Below are 20,562 nucleotides of genomic sequence, written 5' to 3'. Positions count from 1 at the left end.
TTGTAACCATTGACTTGGATTCTTTATTCTGTTAATACAAGTATATTAACAACTTTTCTGACACTCCACGGTCACAGATAAGAATGTTTGTGAAGGTCCTGCTGATTGGACCAGCCTCCCCACAAGTTAGTAAATGAACCAATGGGCTGTTTTCTTTGTGATAAGATAAAATATCGTATTGGATCAGCTAGCTGTCAATCAAAACAGCTGATTTGATCTTGGGAAGATGACCTCATCATTGACGGGCGTGATGGTTATGAAGTCATGTCATGAATTAAAAGTAATTTAACGTCTGCAATGTTGCTTCATTTTGTAAATTCACCCGACGCACCCTCTACTTTTATAACTCGTTTCCTGCCTAAACCATCCTATTAAAATCTCTGGACGCAGAGATGTGAATAAAACAGAAATTAATCCTATTTTTTTTGGTGGAAAACGATAAAAAATGTATTTTGTTTTATATTTGCGACGATAACCAAGTGGAGTCAACAATGTTTTCCAGGCAGAAGATGGGTTTGGTGTGAACTGTAGCAGCACTTGACCTTTGCAAAGGGTGAACTGGTGGATTATCCTGTATTCCCAATTTGATGTTGATTCAAGGAGTCGTGGAAAGAGAAACACCTGACCTGATGATCAACAACCCTCGGGCTGAATCGCACGATGCTGTCGCTCACACAAGAGCAGCGTCCGGGAATATTAAATCAGCTAAAGTGCTTCACCTGGAATTGTTTTTTAAGGACCCACGCTACCAAAAAATCCTTAAACAGACAAGACATAGTTGGACTTTGATCAGCAAGCAGTTTTAAATCTGAAATTCAGACTCAGATTCAGAAGGATCATTTCTAATTGTTAAATCTTTTTTTTGGCAAAATAATGTTTAGAGAAAACATAATTTTTTTCATCTCCATATTCAAAACTAAAGAAATAAACCCAAACATTAAGGTAAAATAAGAAAAGTTAGTTAACAAGACAATATAGAGAAAGTAAAATATCAACATGTGTGATCAGAAAACTCTGATTTGTAACTTCCTGGTTTGACGACGCTTCTGGATTGGCCGAAATTATATTTATTTTTGCGTGTCAACGCACATGAATTAGTTTTGACCAACTTTTTATTGAACACGATCATTTAAATATCGGTGATCAGTCATCAAGGTGACGACTAAATCTAAATATTTTCAACAAAATGGAATATAGCCTTTTTTTAAATGAAGGCTTGATGATAAGGAACCATGGACTGAACTTTAGCCAATCAGCTGCTCCCCTGAAGTAGCTCGGACACACCTGTAAAGGTGAAAATCAAGTTCATGAATTCAAATGTTCCATTGTTAGTAAAAGATCTTCTGTGGTCCGTACTTGTCTGCTAAGAAATCATGTGTTGAGAAATAAAAAAAGGAATATTAAAGCGACACCAGACCAGGAACTGATGAAATGGAAAGAAGTTTTAGAAATTGACCGATTTAAAAAAAGTTATTTTTATTGATATACTTTTTTTGTGTGATAAAAAAAAATGGCCTTCAAATCCCTTATTTGAAGTTTCCATGACTCATAAAGTGTCAGACACACATTTAGTACGTCTATACTTTCTGTACCTACAACAGTCTGACTTTAATGAATGAATTTATTTAACAATGTTAAAACTTTATAGTATTAATACTATATATAATGATAATTATTGAATGTTAAGTTCACACACAGATATAGTTGAACATAAAATACTGAATCCGATCAAACCAGAGCCTCTGTTATTTTGGAGTTTTGGCCAAAAAATCTTTGTATATTTTAAAGCTTTAACTTCATATTCATGTTGTATTACATACATTGTTAGTTTGACCCTACTCTATACTAGCGGTGCAGCTCTCGTACCCTCCTTAGAGCAACTGTAAATTCTTGCTTTATGTTCAACTGCATATGTCTCCGTGGACGATATTTATTTGTGCGATAAATGGCGGTCGAGAGTGTGAAATAGTATCACAGTATAAATGTGCGACTCTTGTGAAGTTGTTTCCTTCTTGTTAACAACGGCGCCATCGTTAGCTCGTCAGTTAAAGCTACACGGGGACCTCCACGCTCGTGGTATAACTGGCTCTGAGCGAGCGCTGGTACTTGTTGGCTCACCAGGCCTGGACTGTATCAGGAGAGACGGTTAAATCATAAATGAAGTGAATAGAACAGGTTTTATTTGCACTTAAAGCGTCAAGAAAACAACCCAAAAATAAAAAGTACCTTCAAACAAACCTCTCCAGGTGTTTCTATTCTCAACTTTTTTCCAGGGATTTCTTTACAACAGTCAAAATGCAGATGATCAGGGATTGTAGTATTACTTTGTTAGTCACTGTTTTATTACTCTATGATTCTCTTAGCATTACTCGTCTTGTAGTATTACTTTGTGATTCACAGTAGTATCACTCTGTAGTTTTACCCTGCAAGTCAACATAGTATTACTCCGCGAGGCATCGCAGTATAACTCTGTGATTTATGTGGTATTACGTTTCAAGTCAATGAATTATTATTGTCAGAGTCATCATGGTAATACTCTGCAAGTCACTGTAGTATTACTCTCAGAGTCATCATGGTATTACTCTGCAAGTCACTGTAGTATTACTCTCAGAGTCATCATGGTATTACTCTGCAAGTCACTGTAGTATTACTCTCAGAGTCATCATTGTATTACTCTGCAAGTCAGTGTAGTATAACTCCGCAAGTGAACATGACATTACTCTGCAAGTCAACATAGTATTACTCCGCGAGGCATCGCAGTAGTACTCCGTGATTTATGTGGTATTACGTTTCAAGTCAATGAATTATTATTGTCAGAGTCATCATGGTAATACTCTGCAAGTCACTGTAGTATTACTCTCAGAGACATCATGGTAATACTCTGCAAGTCACTGTAGTATTACTCTCAGAGACATCATGGTATTACTCTGCAAATCACTGTAGTATTACTCTCAGAGTCATCATGGTATTACTCTGCAAGTCAGTGTAGTATAACTCCGCAAGTGACATTACTCTGCAAGTCAACATAGTATTACTCTGCGAGTAGTCATAGTATTACTTTGTGGATGTTTTAGTACTACTCTGCAAGTCAACATAGTACTACTCCAACAGTCATTATAGTATTACTTCACAATCCTCATAGTATTACGCTCCAAATCTATGAAGTATTACTTTACAAGTCATTGTAATTTTACTCCGCAAGTCATAGTAGTATTACTCCACGATTCTTGCGGTATTACTCTGCAACTCTCGTAATATTATTCCACGATTCTCGTAGTATTACTACGCAACTATCGTAATATAACGCCACAATTGTTGCAGCAAAAATCTGCCACTTTCGTAATATTACTCCATGATTCTCGTAGTATAACTTCAGGACTATCATAATATTACTCCACGATTCTCATATTAATACTTTTCCACTCTCGTAGTATAACTTAACAATTCTTGTAGTAATGCTCTGCGATTCTCGTAGTATTGGCTGGTACTTGTTGAGTCACCAGGCCTGGACAATATCAGGAGAAAGGGTTAAATCATAAATGAAGTGAATAGAACAGTTTTATTTGCACGTGGATCGTCAAGAAAACAAGCCGAACAGAAAAAGTACCGTCAAACAAAACCTCTCCGGCTGCAGTATTGACTGCGTTAAAAACAGGGTTATGATTCATAAAGCCCACAGTCTGACTGACACCATCACCACAATTCTGCCAGGAACAAACTACAATACAATTCCCCCGGAGCTGACGGTGGAGAGAAAAGTCTTCAGGCTTGTCAAAAAACAACAACAACACATTTGTGCGTTCTAGAGTTGTGTCTCTTTCAGCCACACTGTTGCAGAATGAATTGGTTACGCTCGGCGTTGAACAATGAGCTGCTTTTTTCAGTTGAATTTAAAAATGGAATTCTTCTTAAAGGGGTTTTTCCTGTGATGAGTGGATCTAAGTCAGGGCTCAACAACCTGTTTTTGCACAATGATTGGATTCATAGCAACGTTATTTTCACAGCATGACCTTTAGATGAACAGAAAATATGGCAAGAATTGCAAAAACACAACGATAAGTGCATGAAAAAAAACAACATTTCATCTTAACGCTGACTCAGCTGTTTCTTCTCTTCAACAATATAGTCACACATAGAGTTTGTGTTCGACTTTGTTACTTGACTTGCTTTTTTTTTAACCATCGTGTTATCTTAGGGTCAAGGTGACCCGGAGGCCAGAGAACAAATGTGTTTGAGGTATCCCCTGTGTTGCCTCTGGATCAAGAGGAATGGTATGGTTGGGCCTCCGGGTCAGAGACAACACAAGGGATACCATAAACACATTTGTTCTCTTAATTTTCCTTGTTTTCTATTTTGATCAAGTAAAGAATACCTTCGCTAACAACCAACAATATTCATTTAATTTAATGTATATATATATATATAACTTGGTTGTATTTCTCTATGATTGTAGTAGCATTACTCTGTGAGTATCCTAGTATTACTCTGCTATTCTTAATAGTATTACTTTGTTATTCACTGTAGTATTACTTGCCTTTTTTTGAGTAATACCCTTCAAGTCAACATATTATTACTCCACGAGTCATCGTAGTATTACTCAGCGATGTTTGTGGTTTTACACTGCCAGTCAATGAAATATGACTATCAGAGTCATCATAGTATTACTGTGCAAGTCATCAATACATTACTCCGCTAGCCACCATAGTATTATTCCTTGTTTTTTGTTGTTTTACTCTGCAAGTCATCAATACATTACTCTGCTAATCACGATAGTATTACTCTGCGATTGTTGTTGTTTTACGCTGCAAATCAATGAAATATTACTATCAGAGTCACCATAATAGTATTACTCTACGAGTCATTGTAGTATTTCTCCAAAATTCTAGTACTATGAATCCACAGGTTACTATAGTAATACTGCGTGAGTCATTTTAGTGTTACTCTGCAAATGTCGTAGTACTATCCTGCAAGTCAACATGGATTTACTCAGCAAGTCATTATAGTATTACTTCACGATTCTCATAGTATTACACTGGAAGTATATATCCAGAAGTCATTGTAATTTTAATCCGCGAATCATCCTAGTATTACGTCATGATTCTCGCAGTATTATTCTGCCACTATCGTAATATTACTCCACGATTCTCGTAGTATTTCATACGTATCTACCTAGTTAGAAAAATCCATTGTATACATGAAAAAAATGAATTATTTATTTGAATATACTATTGTTTATTTCCCTGATTATTTTAACTTGGCTTGAAGTCAACATTCATTAAACGTTATTTCTTTGTACAATTCATTAGTTTAATAAAGTAGATTTATTGTGTTTAGTGAATAAATAAACACTAATTTAACAGCAAAAACCACAAATTCAGCTACTTTTCCAAATCATTCATCTGATAATTATTTAACCTAAAGTGACTGAAAACACGTTTTCCCGTCTGATCTCTTCCCCCTTCAGCATCGCGTGGCATTAGGAGAGTTTTTCAACCCGTCACCTCTATCGGAAACAAAAGGTCAAGCTTCAATTATTCATCGGGATGTCAAACAATGCCAGCTGTTATTTAGGGTGGTGGGGGGTGTAGGGGGGGGGGAGACCCTTTGAATAATTCACGCACAGGATTCTCTTTCCTTGGGAAAAAAAGCTGAATGGTGGTTCAGATGTTTACGAGAGTCTTATCTCCGCACCGGAGCCCCTCAGTCATCCCGGGCTGACCTTGGCTGTCACCGCAGACGTGGCGAGGCTGGCACCTGAAGTGGCAGGAACTCGTGTTCAGTCTGCAGTCCAGCGCCGCCGCCGCCGTCGACTCACTGTTGCCGGAGCTCGTTTCGGTTTAAGCAGCGAAAACAAATTGATTATTCGAATACGTGAGATTGGAAAATAGAAAGATTATAGAAAAGGATTCTCCTGGAAATACTTGAGTATTCATGAGGATAAGAAGAGATCTGTGAGCTTTAGGAGAAAATATTTTTGTTTGTTTATATAGAAGTAGAAAACACAGACCTTCACCAGGCTCCTCATATTAATTTGATGATTAGATTAACTTGATACCTTAAACATTAAACATAGTACATGATGGTACAGTAGGACAGAAGTAGTACTTTCGATACTAGAGTGAAGAGGAGCCAGATGGAAAAATCTGCTTCACTATTGAAATTAAATCATCTGATCATTGTTTCTATTCTCAACATTTTTCATGAATTTTTTTTAATTTTCATGAAAGGGTTCAATCAGATGATAAGTAATAGTAGTATTACTTCGCTAGTCACGGTAGTATTACCCTATGATGCTTGTAGTATTACTCTGCAATTCCTAATATCATTACTTTTTTTTGTAGTATTACAGTTCAAGTCAACGTATTATTACTCCATGAGACATTGTAGTACTACTCAGCGATTTTTGTTGTTTTACGCTGCAAGTCAATTAAATATTACTATCAGAGTCATCATAGTATTACTCTGCAAGTCATCATGACATTACTCCGCTAGTCACCATAGTATTATTCCGCGAGTCACCACAGTATTCTTCCGCGAGTTATCATAGTATTAATCAGCGATATTTGTTGTTTTACGCTGCAAGTCAATTAATTATGACTATCAGAATCGTCCGAGTATTACTCTGCAAGTCAGTATAGTATCATTTCGCAAGTCATCAAGACATTACTCTGCTAGTCACCATAGTATTATTCCACGAGTCACCAGAGTATTACTCAGCGATTTTTGGTGTTTTATGCTGCAAGTCAATGAAATATGACTATCAGACTCATCATAGTATTACTATGCAAGTCATCATAACATTACTCCGCTAGTCACCTTAGTATTACTCTGTGAGTCATCGTAGTATTACTCCAAATTTCTAGTACTATGAATCCACAGGTCACTGAAGTATTACTGTGTGAGTCATTTTAGTGTTACTCCGCCAAAGTCGTAGTACTACTCTGCAAGTCAACATGGATATACTCAGCAAGTCATTGAAGTATTACTTCACGATTCTCAGAGTATTACGCTGCAAGTCTATGAAGTATTACTTTACAAGTCATTGTAATTTTACTCCGCAAGTCATAGTAGAATTACTTGCCGTATTACTCTGCCACTCTCGTAATATTATTCCACGATTGTCGTAGTTTTTCATATGTATTTACAAGACTTATTTAGAAAAATACATACCTTGTATAAATGAAAACAATGAATGTTAGACGCAGCTTTAAAAAGAAACAACCTTAGAAATCTTTCAGGAAGTTCCAGGAAGCAAAATGGAAACTTCTTCTGTCGTGGAGGACGTTTGTTCTGCGGCTCTGAAAGGTCTCGCAGCTGCTCCCTCGTTGTCCTTCGCCGCAGAAAAAACATCCGTCCTGAGCTGAACTGCGATTTATTTCATTGAGCAGCTTTCAAAAGAGCGACCTCTCCTTGAAGCAACATCCCATAGTGTTTTCTTGATTGACCTCAGAGAGACGCGGCAGGATCTTCTCGTGAAGTTTTGTCCTCAGCGATGCAGAGGTTTATAGTTGGTTCACGAGAGTTGCTTTCTTTCCTGTAGATCTACAGACTTTTATTGCAGACAAACGTAGATATTAATGCTATTAAAGTGAGGGATGTTGTAACGCGAGTCCCTTCGTAAAAGGATTAGAGAGCGTCTCGACACGAGTGTCGTTCAAAGGAGGCAGACAGATGTGTTATCTTGTTATGCGAGCTGCTGCAGGAGGAGACAGTGGATGAATGAAGAGAAGGCGTGAGGAAGAAAGAGGGAGAACCTTCGTGGACCTTCGTTGAGTGAGTGATGTTTGCTTCTTGGTAATGAAATTCTGTCGTTCGTCGTGCATGTGATTGAAACTGACGCTTGTTCTTTTGTAGATGCTTTTAAAACTCGCCTGGTGTTTCTTTAGAGAGGAATATAAGGATAATATTATTACATTAACTAATACGAATCGTGTTTTTAAATATGGCCTTTAATTATCGTTTGTTATGTATTGATTATTTTTAATTGTATTTACAGTTGTTTCATATAGTGAATTTATATTTATTATCTTTTCTATTCTATTCTATTTAAATTGTATTCTCTTTGACCCTGTTAAACATACAGAACATTACAAAATACATTTAATTCTAGTTTAACCTATTCTCTCAAAATAGTTTTATAACAGTGGAAATAGTTTGATTACAGTTGAAAATTGTTTGATTATAGTTGAAAATTGTTTGATTTTAGTCAAAATTGTTTGATTATAGTTGAAAAATGTTTGATTATAGTTGAAAATTGTTTGGTTTTAGTTAAAGTTGTTTGATTAAAGTTGAACATTTTTGGATTACAGTTGAAAATTGTTTGATTAAAGTTGAAAATTGTTTGATTATAGTTGAAAATGTTTGTTTTTTTTAGTTGAAAATTGCTTTATTAAAGTTGAAAATGGTTATATTTTAGTTGAAAATTGCTTTATTAAAGTTGAAAATGGTTTTATTTTAGTTGAAAATTGCTTTATTAAAGTTGAAAATGGTTTGATTTTAGGTGAAAATTGTTTGATTATATTTGGAAATAGTTTGATTATAGTTGGAAATGGTTTGATTATAGTTGGAAATGGTTTGATTATAGTTGAAAATTGTTTGATCACAGACGAAAATAGTTTGATTATAGTTGAAAATTGTTTGATCACAGATGAAAATAGTTTGATTATAGTTGAAAATGGTTTGATTACAGTTTAAAATGGTTCATCAACGTCCACCATGGTGCTTGTATTGCATGAAGGCTTCAACCTGACGTTCCTACCCATCTGTATTTTCAACCCCGGTTCACGTGAGACAGTTTTGCAGTCACAAAAGTTGAGGTTGAGCTGAGGAGGGCAAACGAGGCTATCATTGCTCTGATTGTTGTGGTTTTTTACCAGCATCCAATTCCTCTCTGCGAGCGCCTGAAACACAGCGTGCAGCTCTGGACCGACTGGGCTGCTGAGGAGAGGCGAGTGTGTGCAGACCATAAATCATTGAGTCTGTGAAAACATGCCAATTGTGAATTGCACAGGTTTAAAATGAATAGTGGACTGTTTCCTGCCACCTGGACTTTCAACCGGGGGTCGGCGGCGAACGTGACAAATTGGCGAATGGAGGCCGAATGTTATTTGGGGGACACTTACTGGCTTATTACCAGTGTGCTGTGTGTGGAGCGGAGATGAGGGTCATTTATCTTAAAGCTGAGAATGAAACTTCACAGCAGCAGTTTATGTTTGGAACGTGGAAGAAACAGACAGTTTGCTGGGTGTCGTTTATCAAAACACACAAACGCCAGAAGAAAAAACGTCCACTTGTGATCGTGTAAGAGACGTGTTTATGAACAGGTCAGCAGATTTGAAGGTACTCTTGGTGTTTTAGGGCGAGCCACCGTTACGGGCGAAATCCAGCCGACAAAAATACACCCATTACATGTTGAGACTTGATTTGAAATAAAAGTTGATTATGTTTGGCACACAGTGGCTGAGTGGAAAGTAGGGGTGTTAGAAAATATATATGTGTCGATATTTATTGCGATATTAATCAATGATACTGTACTAATATTTGACAGGAAAGTATGAATATTTAAATGATAATTGTAAAAAATAGAATGAGATTAGATTGGATTGACTTTATCAATCCCTCTGGAGATCTCCTTTTGGGGAAATTGTGTTTCTAGTTCACAGTAGACGATAGTTTCATAAAAACAAGAACAAAGTGCAAATAAAAAGAACAAAGTGCAAGATATGACAAAGTACAAATATAAAGAACATAGATTAAAAGCTCAAAAGTGTGTGTAAAAGTATTTTATTGAACTATAAACCATTTTTATCTATATATATATATATACAGTGGCTTGCTAAAGTATTCATACCCATTGAACTTTTCCACATGTTGTCACATTACATGCCACAAACACAAATATATATCATTAGATTATGTAAAAAACCAACACAAAGTTTCACACAATTATGAAGTACGGAGGAAACAATACATGATTTTTATTTTTTTTCACAAATTAAAAACTGAAAAGTGCAGTCTGCAAAAGTATTCAGCCACCGTTTCGCTTCTTTCCTTTTGGGGTATTTCTCTACGAGCTTTGCACATCTACAGACCGAGATTTTTGCCAATTCTTGCAAAACATCTCAAGGTGAGTCAGATCAGATGGAGATTGTTGTGAACGGCGGTTTTCAGATCTTGCCACAGATTCTCAATGGGATTGAGGTCTGGACTTTGACTGGGCCATTCCAACACATGAATATTCATTCATTCTTTCATTCATTTTCTACCGCTTCATCCCTTACCGGGGTCGCGGGGAGACTGGAGGCTATCCCAGTATCATAGGGCGAGAGGCAGGGGGACACCCTGGCCAGTCTGCCGAAAAGTTCCATTTTGGTGTCATCTGACCAGAGCACCTTCTTCCACATGTTTGCAAACGGGACTTCTTTTGGTTTTCTTTTAACAATGGCTTTCTTCCTGCCACTCTTCCATGAAGGCCAGATTTGTGGAGTGCAGGCCCAATAGGATTCCCTCATCTGAGCTGTGGATCTCTGCAGCTGGTCCAGAGTCACCATGAGCCTCTGGGCTGCATCTCTTGTTCGGCCTGTAAGTTTAGGCGGACGTGTCTTGGTAGGTTTGCAGTTGTTGCCGTACTCTTTTGCAGATAATGGATCGAACAATTGCTCCTGTGAGATGTTCAAATCTTTTTTATAACCTAATCCTGCTTTAAAGTTCTCCACAACTTTATCTCTGACCTGTCTGGTGCGTTGCTTGGACTTCATGGTCCTGTATGTTCGCCAACATTCTCTTAATAAACCTCTGAGGCCGTCACAGAACAGCTGTATTTGTACTGAGATTAGATTACACACTCTATTTAGTCATTAGGTCAACGTTCAATCATCCAGTCATCGACGCCTGAAGGCAATTAGTTCACGCAGAGAAAAAGGGGGATGAATACTTTTGCACTTTTCAATTTTTTAGTTTTGATATTTTCTTTAAATCATGTATAATTTGTTGGTCTTTCGTATTAAATTCTAGTGACAAAATGGGGAAAAGTTCAAGCCACTGTATATATATATATATATATATATATAAAATGGTGTATAGTTCAATATAATACTTTTACACACACCTTTGATCCTTTGATCTATTTTATTTATTTTTTGTACTTTGTCATCCCTTGCTTTGTTCTTTTTATTTGATCTTTGTTCTTGTTTTTATGAAACTATCGTCTGCTGTGAACTAGAAACCCAGTTTCCCAAAAGTAGATCTCCAGAGGGATTGATAAAGTATATCTAATCAAATCTCATTCTATTTTTTACAATTAACATTTTAATATTCATGTTTGTTTGCTCATTTTTCTATTGCAATTAAACTTCCCACCTCTAGATGGCAGCAGTTATTATGTTAGTTTTTTATCTTATAAGAATTACCGAACCAAAGCTCAGTACTTCATCTAATGAGGGAATTAGTTGCTTTGAATCCAGATTAGGTAAGTAAAAAAAACATTTTAAATCCAAGTAAAGTAACTCTTAGTAAGAACCACACACTTTTTCCTACGGTACAATAGCAACAAAACACTTTCCAAAACCTTCAGAGTTTCGCTACGACCTTTGACTTGATCCAAGCGTGAAACTTTTCCGCTAGTTTTTATCGAAATTTAAATTCTGACATAAACTCTAGTTTGTTGAAGTCGCTAGCGGTCGTATGCTAACACGAGTTCGGTGGTTTAAACCTTCCACGCCGTGCATCGCAGCAGGTGGTCGATGGACTCTCACAGTCATCAACATCCTCCCTGATCAACAAGGACGACGCCGGCACTAAACCAACAATCCCCGTCAACAGCACGCACACTTGAGTAGGTCCTTGTTTGGGCTCTCGGTTAATGGAGCCTATAATGACCGACTCAACAAGGGGGGGGGGCAGACTTGATGGGAACCCATCATCCCATTAAACCATTAGAGAGTCGAGAGGTGCTCATATTTCGTGCGTCCGTAATTAAACGCATATGAATTTGATCAATTTTGTGTCGTTGTAATTCACCTCTTAGCAGGTGATCGCCCCCCCCCCCCCCCTCGAGTTCCCTCCCTGATTGAGTCGATACCAACACATCTACCTTGATTGTTATTTAACGCTCGCAGCTAAGTGATCAATTTGCACACAGCACAATAATTACAAACGCTCCTATGAAACTCAGCGAAACCCATTTTTTTTCGATGATGTGTTTTTCCCCGTGTGATCGAGGAAAGATCAGAAGCTGCCGGGTCCTCATTCAATTAGCGCTTCAGCATTTAATCACACGCGTGTGCGCCCACTTTGACCCAACACGAATCCTGAAGATTGAAGGGTTAAAAGACGATTCTCGACAAACATTTTTATTTATTTAATCGGAATAATTCAGTAGCAAAATGTTAATTTTATTTGGTAGTAAAGAAGCTTAAAGAGAAATTTCAACCAAAATAACTGGTCATTTTCTACTCACCCCTCATGTCGACTCAGGGTTGGGATTATTTTCAGGGTACCGTATTTTCCGGACTATAAATCTCTCCGGAGTACAAGTCGCACCAGCCATAAAATGCATAATAAAGAAGGAAAAAACATATGAGTCGCACTGGAGTATAAGTCGCATTTTTGGGGGAAATTTATTTGATAAAATCCAACACCAAGAACAGACATGAAAGGCAATTTAAAATAAAAATAGAATAGAGGCAACAACAGGCTGAATAATTGTACGGTAAGCTTACGTTACGTGACACAACTGAGAACTTGGTATGTTAACATAACATATTAAGAGTTATTCAGAGAACTATAGCACAAATAACATGCTAAGAAGTTTACCAAACTATCCGTGTAACTCCAAATAACTAAAATCCAATGAAATCTTCATCCTCGGTGTCACTTTTAAACAACTCCGCTAACTCCGGAGGTAGAAGATGCGGCGCTTCCTCTTCTACGTCGAAATCATCAACACAGGCCTAGAGCGCCCTCTTGCGGTTTAGTGTGAAAATAACGTGAATGTGAAATGATATATCGGTAATAATGTGTTAATAATTTCACACATAAATCGCTCCAGAGTATAAATCGCACCCCCGGCCAAACTATGAAAAAAACTGCGACTTATTGTCCAGAAAATACGGTAATCTGTTCCTTTTTAGAGTTATAGACAAAAAAGTATGTCCGTGCTAATGTAGCAACAGGCGCTCTGGTGAGTGTTTGCTAAAAACAAGCTTAAAATACAGACTTATTTAATTCCTATTGTCCAGGTTTCAATATAAGATGGACGTATTTGGATGTTTTTAAGTGTATTTTTGGACAAAGACAAAAGCTCAAGTCACTACACTAAAATGAACAAACTTTTTTGCCTTTACGCTGGTGGGCAAAAGTAGTGAAATCATTTCTATTGGTCCAACAGAAACATTTTGATGTGCATTTAATCAAAAATAGCCACGTGCATGAATAATTCCATTAATATTTAGTAGAGCCTCCTTTTGCTGCAAGAACACCCTGTAGATGCTTCTTATAACCACAGACCAGTCCCTGAAGTCTGGCAGGTGGTATTTTTTGCACATTTTTTTGTACAAAACACCTCCAGTTCACTCAGGTTTCTTGGCTTCCGTGCGCAGACAGCCTTCTTCAAATCAATCCATACATTTTCAGTGATGTTAAGGTCTGGGGACTGGGATGGTCATTCCAGAAGATTGTACTCGTGCTTCTGCATGAATTCCTTGGTGGATTTTAAACAGTTCTTTGGTAGCTTCGACTTCGTGACCGGTTCTTGAACAGTTCTGTCTGGAGGAATTCATGTGGCCCTCAGCTTTAACAAGGTTTCCTCCAGTCCCTGTGCTCGCCACACAGCCCCATAACATGATGGACCCTCCACCAAATTTCACAGTAGGCAATAAGTTCTTCTTCCTTTCTTTTTTTTCACTCATTCTGGCCAAATAACTCAATTTTAGTCTCATCGGACCACAGTATTGTTTTCCAAAATGCTTCTGGCTTTTTCCAGATGTACTTCTGCGTACCTCATGCACTCAAGAAAGGCTTATTGTGCATCAGTCGTCCAATGAGTTTTTCCTGGTGCAAAGTACGCTGGATTGTGGAACATTGAACAACTACACCGTCAGTAGCCAGATATTTTTTTGGCCCATCACATCTTTCCTTTACAAGGACTGTTCTTTTCGCCTTCCATTTCTGCACTACATGTCTGACTCTGGAGACAGACAGTCCAAAATTTCTTGATAATTTCTTGTAACCTTCTCCTAATTCATTATAATGAATTATCCTAGTTTTTAGGTCAGTGGAGAGTTGTTTAGATGCTCCTATATTACACAGCAAGCAAGTCTTAGAATTTCCATATCACTGTATCTCATGTTTTGAATGAATATCTTAAATTATAGTTTAACTTTTCATCTGCTGATTAAATGTACGTCAAATACATTTTTAGGTCACTGAAACTGTCAGTCAAGTTTAAACAAGGACTTTCATGTTTGACTTAATTTTAAAGAAGCTTATTTGTGCAGGTTTTTCCCTGATTTTCTGGGACTCCTGTGTTTGTCTTATGTGTCTTGTCCTTTTAAGGTATGCATTTTAACTGTGTATTGTTTTTGATTGTTAAAGCGCTTTGTGACCCTGGTCTACAAAAGTCTCTAGAAATAACCATTACTTACTTCCCTTCTTACTTCGTTACACATTCAAGTTCATCAGTGTCATCTTGGCTCATCCATTCTTGGAGACTTGGTTGCAGACTTGTGGGTTTTTCATCTTTTTTATTCTCCATATTTTAAACCAAATTCCATTAATATTTTATACATATTTACTTATTATACTTCATTGTCGTTTCATTTTGAGTTTTGGGCCATTTTTGTCCAATTTTATGCGTTTGTTTTTATCTGTTCCATCAATAATATGTAATAAAAAAAAGATATGTTGATCTTTACTACTAAAAAAAACAACATTGTACACATATTAGAGAAGTAGAGAAATAGAATAATACAAATCCACCAGAGTCTTTTATCTGCTTGATGTTGCGACGCCAACGTTTGTTCAGGCAGGAAACAAGTGATAACAATCACAAATAAAACAACATTAAAATACATTAAATCACTTTTAGTTCAACACTGTGTCCACGATGACAGTCTGGCTTCACCTGTTATACTTCTTTGACATGACGTTGTATTTTCCTGAATATAGTTGTCGTTGTATGAAGTGTGTTGACATCAGGTCGGTGTGTATCTTCTGGTCACAATTCCCTCCTGAGAGAAACCGGGGGCCACTATGACTGTCTGGAAACTTCAGAGTGCGTTTTTGATTCTCTTGTTCTCGGGCCACCAGGGACTCAAACTTCCATCTCCTTGATCACAGGGTGGCTTTTATCTGCTGCCCACATTCAGAAAAAAAGAAACACGCTGAACCCTTTTCACTCCACACCAGAATACTTCAGTGTTTCATAACTTTTTGTCGACACAACGGGGAACTATTTAGAAATGTGTGCTCAAGGTTAGTGGAAATTAGTAAAGTTTGACCTTCACAATGTTACTGAAGCATGGGGAGTCTTTTAAAAATAGTTTTTTCCTTTAAGAAAAATGAAATATTTTGCTAAAATTGCTAAAGAAGGATATTCCCTGGTATGAAAAAAATAACTTCACTGTAGACGTTTTAGACTCGCATTAAAGGTTTGTTTTATTTTTTGCTTCCTGGACAATTAAACCAATTAAATAGTGGACCAACAAGAACTGCGGCTTCTCACATATTCATGCCTAACTATTATAAACGCTGCTGCTGTAATGGTCTTAGAAAGAATTGCAGAAATGCTGTTGAGCAGGTCTTCAGGCCACCTCTGCATGAGTGCACCAGGTGTGGGCGTGTCTCCCGGCCTGTAGTGCCACAGGTGGAGGTGATCTGGTGATCAGTGGAAGGTCGAGGAACTCAGACAACTGTGAGGAGCGAGCGTCGTGAAGGAACCTAGATGTGGATTTAACTTGTTTCGAAGACGCACACGATGGGCTGGTGAGTTTTCAGAAACATTGTTGGTCTTTGCAGCGTGATGTGAGCTTTAGGATGTGTTGTGTGGTCAAAGTTAAAATGTAATTGAATTAACAATTAATTTCAAGTTAAAATGTCATTCGTTTAATATCATGTGGATAAAAAGTACAGTAAGAAAGTTGCACTTTAAATTAAAATCGAGCTCAAAGTATAAACAATTTCATTTTGTGTTTATAGAAGTTAAAAAGCTACCAGAGTTTGTAAGGAAAATTAATTGGCAGTTTTAAAAAAAAAAAAATACATTCAATTTTTGGTGCTTTAAGTAGTTTCAACTAATTTTCAAGGTCATTTTGTACAGTTTAAATGTCTTGAATCCGTTTAGGAATTAAGTATATAAAGAGTTGCTATATTTTGATTGATGGTTTTCAAAATAAAAGAAAAGAAAACGGTGTTCGAAATACCTGTCTGAAGCCTGCAGTTTACAGTTCGACTTTCAACAATGCAGAAGAAAAATGAAAAGGCCTACAATTTTGCAGAATGAAAAAAAAAAGCCTCTAAAAGTCTGAATCGAGTACAGTGATGAAGCTGCTGGTTTAATAACTATCTTTGCACTCACGATGACTATAAACCGTTTGACATACTTCTAGTTGTATTAACACAAGGGAGAGGGGGATAATGTTGCTGCACAGGAGGGTCTGTGAAAACTGAAATTAAAAGTAGAGTAATAGAATAAAGAGTTACAGTAATGTTATTGGTTACAAAGCTATGTGATGTAAATGTATGCATAATTGGGTTGAAAAGGTTGTAGTATGGAGGTTTGTGTATTTGCAGAAATCTTCTTCAAATTGAGAGAACAAATGTTTGACTTTCTATTATTGCAGAACACTGGAAGTATTTCTACCACTGGGGAGTGAAAGAAAATAAAGTGTAATATTGGTCTTTGAGTAAATTCCAATCTTCGAAGGAAGCAGTGATAAGCACTTGACAATTGCACTGAGAAACTGGAGGATTAAAGCTCCCGTCTGAGGCCTTTGATCACATCTGGTATCTCCTCTTGTGTCGAGGTACACTTACACTTCATGGAACATCAAAGTATAGATGCTAGCAACGTTAGCTGGATTCACCGCTGCTGATGGAGATTGACATTGTTTACTCACCGCATAGATACGATAGATATTTACAGTATAGATGGTGATACAATTCTCCATTTTCAAGAGTTGAAAGTGAATGAAAACTGTTTTGACGGATATTCTTTTCACAAAAGCTCATAAACTACAATCAGACCAAACCTTATAAACTATTAAATCACTCACCCTTGCAAAACAATATGAGAAATAAAGTATTTAAAGTGACACAATGTGATGGGTTGTTGTGTTACAGATGTAGAACAAAAAAATTGAAAGCATACATTAGAGATGATATCACCGTCTAGAAAAACCTCCTACGATTGGGATTGGTATCGATTAGCTTTTTTTTTTCTTCCGATACTTTTGCCTTCCAGTACTTTTACGTAGCGGCTGAAAATGCTGCTTAAAAGCCAATGTTGCGCGACACACAACTGTGTTACAAGGAAGTCATCATGTACAATGTGGAAAATAGACACATATTCACCTGATTGCTACTATAAAAGTCGATTTAGATGAAGAAGATTCCGACTTCATATTTTTGTGTGGCACAGTGTCAACTTCAAATTGACACACACTCGGTGTGTTCCTCGAAAGTAGAGAAAGTAAGACTCATTTTTCTTCAGATAATACTTATATTTTGTTATATTTTTTATATAAAAAAAAAAGGTTGGAGAAAATCTTGGTGAAAGAATGGTAACACGTTTACTTTCATTCAAATCTCCAAAATATTATAATTCCTCTCTTTGCGCTTGATGGATCTACTGACTCCTTTAAGAAACATCTTAAGACGTTTCTATTTGTTCAGGCTTTTCCTTGATTTTCTGGAACTCCTGTTGTGTTATCAGTTTTATCTTGACCTTTAAAATATATACTTTATTGAATATTGTTTTGATTGTTTAAGCGCTTTGTGACCCTGGTCTAGAAAAGCGCTATATGAATAAGAATTACTTACTTACTTACTAATATTTTTAGCAGTTTATTTTTATTTTTTGGTCTGGCTACTCCCCTTTATGTCTGAGGCAAGACAGAGTATTGGTATACAGTATATCCCTACTTGTACTTACCGATGTACCTAAAAGAAACCTAGCTAGCTAATGTATATTATTATCCATGATAACTTAATCTTGAAACACATTGTTTAACATCATACCCTTAATTCTCTCAAGTGTAGTGGTATTTCCCTGACAGGATATAAATGTACGACCATTTCCTGGATGACCATATCTGCATATATAAACTCACCTTCTTCCACATAAACTTTTAATATCCACCAATCAAACCTCTTCTAATCCCAGCAGACTCCAAAGCTCTTAATGTCAACCAGGTTCCTGGTTTTTACAGCCCGCAGACAGGCGGTGGAATAATGAGGGCGTTTCATAGAGTAGCCACTATTCTTCAGGAAGTCCTTGAGGATTTTAATTGAACTTATTTTGGCTCAAAGCTCGACCTTGAGTGCGAATTTGAATGGTGTGCAGAGAATACTGTGATTACGTTTCCCTCCACAAAAGGTTCTGATAATCCATCTTTTATTAAATCGGAATCTCGCCTTTTTTTTGTATGTTACGTAGTTTCGGCTGAGGAGCTGATCAATGATCAATGATCGTCCACGTGGATCAAATTCTGTCGTCTTCTGGTGAAGTCAGACATGGATGTGGAACTTCAAAGCTTCTCTCTTCATTCAGCCATTTAACTCAATTTCTACACAGATATATGTTTCAATCTCATCTTTTATCAGTTTCAGTATTTCTTTTTAAAACAATAGTACATTTAAAGTGAAGCATTTGTGTTCTATAAACAAAGAATTAATGTTCAACTGTAATTGAACAATTCTACAATATCCGACAATTTGCAGTCGTAAGCTTGATGTTTTATTACTCAGTCTATTAGCAAAGACGAAAGTCCCATGTGGTCCAAATTGTGGTAAAAGTGAACCAATTCCAGAAGATCGATTGATAATTGTAGATTAAATCCTCAAACCATTTTAACAAATTAATATAAGTCAGAGAGCAGAGGAAGTTCATTTTTTATTTCCAAAATTTCCATCATTTTGCTAAATAAGGTTAAAGAAAATTAACACTTCCTTTGTTTTATAAAAGCTTCTCTATAGAGCTCGTCATATAAGTCAATCTAAGGCACTTCATCAGAATCAAGCATCTATAGTATTAGTTCTATACATCTTAAGAGTCATGTTTAACTCGACCGCACACACCCGTTTAACTTGCTTCGTCTTCTGTATCTGTGATGCCTAGAAATTCCAATACTTTGTAATTTTCATTGCCTGGGAACAAAAGATGATTTCCAAATCACCCAAGAAACACTTTACAATTGACAAAATTAGCAAAAAATAATATAACGTGTATTTAAAGTGGTAGTGAAATTTGAATTGTGGGTGAACTCTTTTTCTACTAGCCCTTTATTTTTGGAGTAATCTGTTCATTTTTAGATATAGGCAACAATTTACATCCATTTTAATTTCAATTTTTGGGTAAACTATTATTTAAAATTAAATTGACACTATCTGAAGTGCTATGGATTTTTATAGCAAAAAAAAAAACGCCAAAAAATATTTGAAATAAAAATAAGGTAAGTAATATTTGTAGAGCGCTTTTCTAGACCAGGGTCACAAAGCGCTTAAACAATCAATACAATACCCAATAAAATAGATGATTAAAAGGTCAGGACGGCACAGAGAACAACTGATCTGGGGTGTATGTCTGGATCAGATCACTGATGTAAGGAGGAGTCTGACCATGAATAGATCTGAAAGTAAGAACCAGAATTTTAAAATTGATCCTGAAAGAAACTGGCAGCCAGTGAAGAGATTTAAGGATCGGAGAAATGTGAGTTCTTCTACTAGAGTGTCAGAGGGTCAGAGTTTTTGCTGCAGAGTTTTGTATTAACTGCAGGCGAGACAGATCCGTCTTGTTTAAAAAGCCTGTTACCTATTTAATATTTGAGCTACATGGCTCTGATTTAATAAACCTTGGTGCGTGACCCTTTTCAGCCTATTTGCACTTACCGGACAAATGAGGCCAAAAATCAGGTTTAGTCGAAAAACGGAACAATACATGGCAGTCACTTAAGCCCAAGAAAATCTCTGAAGACCCCTGTAGCTGACTTGAGTTCCATTTATAGATGTACTGTATGTATGACCTATTTTATTTATTAGGGGGGGGGTTATTCCCCTTTAAACCTTCACTATCAGATCAGTATTATCTTATCTCTTTTTAAAGCGGTGTACATTTTTCAATACTATAGTCACAAATGTACATTTTTCCAGTAAGAATGTGATATTGTCCAACTATAGGAAGTGGTCTAAATGACAGGATTCTCCCGAGTATATGTATCGGGGACATTATTTTCAGTTTCATTCTCGAGCCACGGTGACGAAACTCAAATGTTCCTGTCATCAGGCATTTTTGAAAAGCGACTCGCCCTCTCGCTGTTTGCATCTGACTAATGAGATTCACTCCTTCAC

General features: G+C 36.8%; 1 protein-coding gene across 2 annotated transcripts in view; it reads left to right on the top strand.

Moving 5' to 3' along the window:
* Positions 1 to 20,562, top strand: part of chst8 (carbohydrate (N-acetylgalactosamine 4-0) sulfotransferase 8) — a 214,974-nt gene that overhangs the window by 10,114 nt on the left and 184,298 nt on the right. Inside the window, exon 1 of one of the 2 annotated variants that reach the window (XM_087793590.1) lies at positions 15,904 to 15,981. The exons of the other annotated variant lie outside the window; for it this stretch is intronic. Coding sequence (XP_087649716.1) covers positions 15,974 to 15,981 — 8 coding nt within the window. The 5' untranslated portion in view covers positions 15,904 to 15,973. Of the gene's footprint in view, positions 1 to 15,903; positions 15,982 to 20,562 lie in introns of those variants that run through there. 2 annotated transcript variants of the gene reach the window in all.

The sequence above is a fragment of the Callionymus lyra genome, chromosome 6, assembly GCF_982586985.1.
Source record: "Callionymus lyra chromosome 6, fCalLyr1.hap1.1, whole genome shotgun sequence".
In the NCBI taxonomy this organism is placed as follows: domain Eukaryota; kingdom Metazoa; phylum Chordata; class Actinopteri; order Syngnathiformes; family Callionymidae; genus Callionymus; species Callionymus lyra.
The sequence above is the reverse complement of the archived record's forward strand: the minus strand, read 5'-3'. Positions and strand labels throughout refer to the sequence as shown.